At 45.6% G+C, this 9,017-nt stretch overlaps 1 protein-coding gene across 1 annotated transcript in view; it reads right to left on the bottom strand.

Moving 5' to 3' along the window:
• Positions 1–7,234: 7,234 nt before the first annotated feature.
• LOC128699936 (casein kinase I-like) overlaps positions 7,235–9,017 on the bottom strand; it is a 134,723-nt gene continuing 132,940 nt past the window's right edge. The window contains exon 4 of the mRNA XM_053792781.2: positions 7,235–7,484. Within this exon, the coding sequence (XP_053648756.2) occupies positions 7,303–7,484 (182 nt within the window). The 3' untranslated portion in view covers positions 7,235–7,302. The remainder of the gene's footprint in view (positions 7,485–9,017) is intronic.

Below are 9,017 nucleotides of genomic sequence, written 5' to 3'. Positions count from 1 at the left end.
AGACCCACTACACCAGCCCAAAACAAATATCTCGAACAAATGGCAAGAGATGAAAGAGGCAGACAGAATATGTCGATGTAGTTATAAAACGCGCGCGCGCGCGCACGTACACACGCACACACACACACACACACACACACACACACACACACACACACACAAATGGTATACAACACGGAGAAGTTAATGCATGAGTCACACGAGCAATATTTAGTTATATACTGTGTTGTACAAGAATAGTATACAATACCGACAAGATGAAATTAAGACGCATGTGCAACAACAACAACAACAACAACAACAACAACAACAACTACGGTGCTCTTCGCACCAACTCCAAGGTTAACGGACTGATTACCTCATCTTATGTACATAGTTCTCCTGTCTTCAAGTTATACACAAATAACCCGCACATAAAAGAGAGAAGCTTACGACGACGTTTCGGTTCGACTTGGACCATTTACAAAGTCACAGTTTTGTAAATGGTCCAGGTCGGACCGAAACTTCGTTGTAAGCTTCTCTCTTTTATGTGCCGGTTATTTGTGTATCGTTACAGTCACGGTATTGTGCCTTTTTTTGTTATTCTTCAAGTTATGTCCTGGAATTTGTATTGATGAAGCCACTGGATGGCGAAACGTCTACAATAAAGATACCCAGATGTTGCACATGTGTCTCAATTTCATCTTGTCGGTATTGTATACCATTCTTGTACTAACCAAGGATATATAGAGTTGAAGAACAACCTGAGGACTTCTATTATTTATACTTCTAGATATGAAGCCAAGAATTCTGTTAGCTTTATTGCGAACACTAATGGACTGTTGTCTTGGTTTTAGATTACTGCTAACCAGAACTCCTAAATCCTTTCCGCAATCGGTACTATTAAGATCTACATTATTTAGTTTATATGTGGCATGGTTATTTAACTGTCCAACATTTAGAACTTTGCATTTGTCAATATTAAACTGCATCTGCCACTTCTCCGACCATTGCGTCAGTCTATTCAAATCATCGGACGGCCTATTTTGGTGTCATCAGCAAATTTGCTTATGTCGCTATTTATTCCCTCATCTATGTCGTTTATGTAAATTGTGAACAACAACGGGCCCAACACGGACCCCTGAGGAACACCGCTTGTGACGTGCCCCCATTCTGATTTCTCCCCATTTATGCAAACTCTCTGCTGTCTATTTGTCAGCCATGCCTCCACCCAGGAAAAAATTTCTCCTATTCCGTGTGCCTTAAGCCTCTGGTGTGGAACGCTATCGAAAGCCTTACTGAAGTCCATATACACAATATCATATTCATTACCATGATCCACCTCCTCAAACACCTTAGTGAAAAAAGTTAGCAAATTCCTAAGACAGGAACGCCCCTTTGTAAAACCGTGTTGAGAATCATTAATCAATCTGTGCCTATCGAGTTGGCTACGAATTGCTTCGGCAATTATTGATTCCATAAATTTTCCCACTATGGAGGTAAGGCTTATTGGTCTATAGTTCGAAGCCAAGGACCTGTCACCTCCCTTATAAATAGGTATTACATTTGCCATTTTCCACTTATCAGGCACTATGCCAGTTTGTAGTGCTATGTTAAAAAGATTAGCCAAAGGTACGCTAAGTTCCTCTTTACATTCCTTTAACATCCTTGCAAACAGTTCATCAGGGCCTGGGGATTTGCTAGGTTTTAGTTTCTCTATTTGTCTGAGGACCATGTCACCAGTTACCGCAATCGTACATAGTTTATTATCCTGTTCTACATAATCTATTATTTCAGGAATATCGCTAATATTTTCCTGGGTGAAAACTGAGAGGAAGTAGGTATTGAGAATTTCACACATATCCTTATCACTGTCAGTGATCTGACCAGAGTTACTCTTAAGTGGGCCAATCTTGTCCCTAATCTTACTTCTGTATACCTGAAAGAACCCTTTTGGGTTAGTCTTTGAATCCCTTGCGACCTTAGCCTCATAATCTCTTTTTGCTTTCCTTATTCCTTTCTTTCTCTAATTGAATATACTGATTTCTTAACTGCCCATCCCCTCTTTTGATACGCCTATATATGCCTCTCTTTTGACCAATGAAATGTTTTAATCTATTGTTTATCCATTTGGGATAATTTTTGTTAGGTCTAATTTCTCTAGTTGGAACAAAAGTTGTCTGAGCAGCTAGAACTATGCTCTGAAATACATCATATTGGCAACCAAGATCACCGACCTGACCCATAGTCAGGACATCCCAATTTAGCCCACCCAAGTAATTTTTCAGTCCCATGAAGTCGGCCAAGCGAAAATCTGGGACAGATTTGATTGCAGTTATCTGGGTAAATCCATGATATATTGAAACCAAGTGATTTGTGATCATTTTCCCCAAGCCACTGTGGTTAACATGACACAGCCACTGTGGTTAACATGACACAGCCACTGTGGTTAACATGACACAGCCACTGCAGTTAACATGACACAGCTACTGTGGTTAACATGACACAGCCACTGTGGTTAACATAACATAGCCACTGTGGTTAACATGACACAGTCACTGCGGGTAACATGACACAGCCACTGCGGGTAACCTGACACAGCCACCGTGGGTAACCTGACACAGCCACCGTGGGTAACCTGACACAGCCACCGTGGGTAACCTGACACAGCCACCGTGGGTAACCTGACACAGCCACCGTGGGTAACCTGACACAGCCACCGTGGGTAACCTGACACAGCCACCGTGGGTAACCTGACACAGCCACCGTGGGTAACCTGACACAGCCACCGTGGGTAACCTGACACAGCCACCGTGGGTAACCTGACACAGCCACCGTGGGTAAAATGACACAGCCACCGTGGGTAATATGACACAGCCACCGTGGGTAATATGACACAGCCACCGTGGGTAATATGACACAGCCACCGTGGGTAACCTGACACAGCCACCGTGGGTAACCTGACACAGCCACCGTGGGTAACCTGACACAGCCACCGTGGGTAACCTGACACAGCCACCGTGGGTAACCTGACACAGCCACCGTGGGTAACCTGACACAGCCACCGTGGGTAACATGACACAGCCACCGTGGGTAACATGACACAGCCACCGTGGGTAACATGACACAGCCACCGTGGGTAACATGACACAGCCACCGTGGGTAACATGACACAGCCACCGTGGGTAACATGACAGCCACCGTGGGTAACATGACACAGCCACCGTGGGTAACATGACACAGCCACCGTGGGTAACATGACACAGCCACCGTGGGTAACCTGACACAGCCACCGTGGGTAACCTGACACAGCCACCGTGGGTAACCTGACACAGCCACCGTGGGTAACCTGACACAGCCACCGTGGGTAACCTGACACAGCCACCGTGGGTAACATGACACAGCCACCGTGGGTAACATGACACAGCCACCGTGGGTAAAATGACACAGCCACCGTAGGTAATATGACACAGCCACCGTGGGTAACATGACACAGCCACCGTGGGTAACATGACACAGCCACCGTGGGTAACATGACACAGCCACCGTGGGTAACATGACACAGCCACCGTGGGTAACATGACACAGCCACCGTGGGTAACATGACACAGCCACCGTGGGTAACTTGACACAGCCACCGTGGGTAACCTGACACAGCCACCGTGGGTAACATGACACAGACACCTTGGGTAACATGACACAGCCACCGTGGGTAACATGACACAGCCACCGTGGGTAACATGACACAGCCACCGTGGGTAACATGACACAGCCACCGTGGGTAACACGACACAGCCACCGTGGGTAACACGACACAGCCACCGTGGTTAATCTGACACAGCCACCGTGGTTAACATGACACAGCCACCGTGGGTAACATGGCACAGCCACCGTGGTTAACATGGCACAGCCACCGTGGTTAACATGACACAGCCACTGTGGTTAACATGACACAGCCACTGTGGTTAACATGACACAGCCACTGTGGTTAACATGACACAGCCACTGTGGTTAACATGACACAGCCACCGAGGTTAACATGACACAGCCACCGAGGTTAACATGGCACAGCCACTGTGGTTAACATGACACAGCCACTGTGGTTAACATGACATAGCCACTGTGGTTAACATGACACAGCCACCGAGGTTAACATGACACAGCCACTGTGGTTAACATGACACAGCCACTGTGGTTAACATGACAGCCATTGTGGTTAACATGACACAGCTACTGTGGTTAACATGACACAGCCACTGTGGTTACCATGACACAGCCACTGTGGTTACCATGACACAGCCACTGTGGTTAACATGACACGGCCACTGTGGTTAACATGACACGGCCACTGTGGTTAACATGACACGGCCACTGTGGTTAACATGACACAGCTACTGTGGTTAACATGACACAGCTACTGTGGTTAACATGACACAGCTGTGGTTAACATGACACAGCCACTGTAGTTAACATGACACAGCTACTGTGGTTAACATGACACAGCTGTAGTTAACATGACACAGCTACTGTGGTAAACATGACAGCTACTGTGGTTAACATGACACAGCTGTGGTAAACATGACACAGCTACTATGGTTAACATGACACAGCTACTGTGGTTAACATGACACAGCTACTGTGGTTAACATGACACAGATACTGTGGTTAACATGACACAGATACTGTGGTTAACATGACACAGCTGTGGTTAACATGACACAGCTACTGTGGTTAACATGACACAGCTACTGTGGTTAACATGACACAGATACTGTGGTTAACATGACACAGCTATTGTGTTTAACATGACACAGCTACTGTGGTTAACATGACACAGCTACTGTGGTTAACATGACACAGCTGTGGTAAACATGACACAGCTACTGTGGTAAACATGACACAGCTACTGTGGTTAACATGACACAGCTACTGTGGTTAACATGACACAGCTACTGTGGTTAACATGACACAGCTACTGTGGTTAACATGACACAGCTACTGTGGTTAACATGACACAGCTACTGTGGTTAACATGACACAGCTACTGTGGTTAACATGACACAGCTACTGTGGTTAACATGACACAGCTACTGTGGTTAACATGACACAGCTACTGTGGTTAACATGACACAGCTAATGTGGTTAACATGACACAGCTAGTGGTTAACATGACACAGCTACTGTGTTTAACATGACACAGCTACTGTGGTTAACATGACGCAGCTACTGTGGTTAACATGACACAGCTAGTGGTTAACATGACACAGCTACTGTGGTTAACATGACGCAGCTACTGTGGTTAACATGACACAGCTACTGTGGTTAACATGACACAGCCACTGTAGTTAACATGACACAGCTACTGTGGTTAACATGACACAGCTACTGTGGTTAACATGACACAGCTACTGTGGTTAACATGACACAGCTACTGTGTTTAACATGATACAGCTACTGTGGTTAACATGACACAGCTACTGTGGTTAACATGACACAGCTACTGCCATCAAGCAAAACAGTAATGGACTACATATTCTTGCAATGTAAAAACACCTTAGATATGTTTCTCCATGAAAATGAAAAGAAATGAGGGTTTGAGCCCATGGCAAGTGCGTCCTAAAACTGACAGGCCAGTGCGTTAACCACTGGACCAGCTGGCTCTAACAACATTCATCCATATGGTGTAAATTTCTACCCTCCGTATGGTGTATATTTCTATACACCATAGGGAGGGTGGAATGGGCCACCATTGTGACCACAAATTCAGGTTTTTACAGACGAATCCCACACCAGTGTGACTGTGTCGTACTCTAGCTCAAGTCCCTCAAAGCCACCATGATTCACGAAATCATAATAACACCATTACAAACAAATCATACGGCTTGAACCGTATGGTGTATATAAATATACGTATACCAGAGATTGGGTAGAGGCGGCCTCCAGGGAGTCATAGATAGCAGTGGTTGTTAAACAAGTGACTGCTGGAGTTGAAGCAAAATAAGGAGACCATAAACTGGAGAGAGACTTGGAGGAGAGAAACTACATATTGATGACAACAGACTGAGTGAACCTCACACAAAATATATCCTTAAATTAAAATATCCACCAAATTACTTCATTAGCATACACGAGGAGAGTGAATCTCACAGCAGCAATCGTAAATTTCAATGAAGAACCATTGAGAATTTAGTACACAACGTATATGAGGCATGTCTTAGATTACACAGTACCAGTGTCGATCCCCCACCTGACCAAACACGTTCATAAACGACAAAATGACTAAACGTTTGAAACAAGATTAATCTCAGATCTGAGGGATGTTCTCAGAGCCTGACTAAACAACTAAACCAAACAACAACCTGGCTAAATAACCTGTCAAAAATGAAATATGACTTTAGGTCTCGGAACAGATCACATGTATATAACATAGATATGTCTGGAAACCCATTTACATCTCAAGTAGCAGAAAAGTTCAATGAACTGGATGTGTAAATGGAGACAAGTTCTATACACAGTTTTAACAGATACCAAAACTCCCTAACAAGCAACAGCGCGTGCAACTAGCAACAATAGTCTGACTGACCAAGCCATTAACATGACACCGGGTCAGAGATAATGGCGCCTGTAACAATAGTCTCAATAAACGCTGTTCCAAGAAAAAAAAATACCCGAGTCAATACTTGTCCCTCGACGTGTATAAACACACAACTTACGAGAGACAATATCCAATTACATTTGTCATATCTACGATAAAATTATATCTGCCTGGAATACTGGAAAACTTTAAGGGGCACCAACGCTCCCCAGTATTCAAATAACATGTTCATTTTTCCACCATAATCTACCTTGTTTATAATTACTATCGCATTTGCTTTGTTTAGTAAGGTGAAGTCCAGGATGTTTCACAAACAACCCGCACATAGAAGACAGGAGCTTACGACGACGTTTCGGTGCGACTTTGCAAATGGGCCAAGTCGGACCGAAACATCGTCATAAGCTCCTCTCTATGTGCGGGTTATTTGTGTATCTTTCCAGTCACGGTATTGTGCCTTATTTTGTTATTCCAGGATGTTTCCTTAATTCATGGTATAACTTAACACATATTTGAAGATAATTGTGTTGCAACACAACTGTTCTCAAAGACGTGGTTATACCATGAATTAAGGAAAGATCGTAGACTTCACCTTACTAAACAAAGCAAATGCGATAGTAATTATGGACAAGGTAGATTATAGTGGAAAAATGAACATGTTATTAGAAGACGGGGGAACTTAGGTGCCTCTTAAGCTACCTACAATACGATGAAGCTAGAGGCTGCCTAGGCTAGGACAACGTGCCTGACCAAGGGCAGGGGGAAGAGTTTGTCAAGGGCGTTACTAGCGGGTACAAGGTGACGCAGGAGACAAGTAATGGAGTGTTGACACAGTGCTTGACCAGGAGAAGGCCAAACACAGGCTTACCTTTGGTGCTTCTGCTCTTCCACGGCTGCTGCCACCCCACGTCCTCTAGGAGAAAAGTACACTCTCACCATACAAGCTTTACCCAGGTATTATATTCTACGTCACTCGTGTTCATTAACTGCTCAGGTGTAAGCTTGGTAGACAACAACCATCCAGGGAGGAACTACCCAGGGTGACACAGTTAGTAGGTTGGTAGACAACAACCATCCAGGGAGGAACTACCCAGGGTGACACAGCTAGTAGGTTGGTAGACAACCATCCAGGGAGGAACTACCCAAGGTGACACAGCTAGTAGGTTGGTAGACAACCATCCAGGGAGGAACTACCCAGGGTGACACAGTTAGTAGGTTGGTAGACAACAACCATCCAGGGAGGAACTACCCAAGGTGACACAGTTAGTAGGTTGGTAGACAACAACCATCCAGGGAGGAACTACCCAGGGTGACACAGCTACTAGGTCGGTAGACAACAACCATCCAGGGAGGAACTACCCAAGGTGACACAGTAGGTTAGTAGACAACAACCATCCAGGGAGGAACTACCAGGGTGACACAGCTACTAGGTCGGTAGACAACAACCATCCAGGGAGGAACTACCCAAGGTGACACAGCTAGTAGGTTGGTAGACAACAACCATCCAGGGAGGAACTACCCAGGGTGACACAGCTAGTAGGTTGGTAGACAACAACCATCCAGGGAGGAATTACCCAGGGTGACACAGCTAGTAGGTTGGCAGACAACCATCCAGGGAGGAACTACCCAGGGTGACACATTTAGTAGGTTGGTAGACAACAACCATCCAGGGAGGAACTACCCAAGGTGACACAGTTAGTAGGTTGGTAGACAACAACCATCCAGGGAGGAACTACCCAAGGTGACACAGCTAGTAGGTTGGTAGACAACAACCATCCAGGGAGGAACTACCCAGGGTGACACAGCTAGTAGGTTGGTAGACAACAGCCATCCAGGGAGGAACTACCCAAGGTGACACAGTAGGTTGGTAGACAACAACCATCCAGGGAGGAACTACCCAAGGTGACAGTAGGTTGGTAGACAACCATTCAGGGAGGAACTACCCAAGGTGACACAGTTAGTAGGTTGGTAGACAACAACTATCCAGGGAGGAACTACCCAGGGTGCCACAGCTACTAGGTCGGTAGACAACCATCCAGGGAGGAACTACCCAAGGTGACAGTTAGTAGGTTGGTAGACAACAACTATCCAGGGAGGAACTACCCAGGGTGCCACAGCTACTAGGTCGGTAGACAACAACCATCCAGGGAGGAACTACCCAAGGTGACACAGTTAGTAGGTTGGTAGACAACCATCCAGGGAGAAACTACCAGGGTGACAGAGCTAGTAGGTTGGTAGACAACAACCATCCAAGGTAGTGGGATGGTAGACAACAACCATCCAGGGAGTTACCACCCTAGGTGACACAGGTAGTGGGATGGTAGACAACAACCATCCAGGGAGTTACTACCCTAGGTGACACATGTAGTGGGATGGTAGACAATAACCACCCAGGGCGGCACTACACTGTCACACTAACAAGTTGGTAGATAACCATGCCAGGAGG

This window comes from Cherax quadricarinatus, chromosome 81 (assembly GCF_038502225.1).
Source record: "Cherax quadricarinatus isolate ZL_2023a chromosome 81, ASM3850222v1, whole genome shotgun sequence".
NCBI lineage: Eukaryota > Metazoa > Arthropoda > Malacostraca > Decapoda > Parastacidae > Cherax > Cherax quadricarinatus.
The sequence above is the reverse complement of the archived record's forward strand: the minus strand, read 5'-3'. Positions and strand labels throughout refer to the sequence as shown.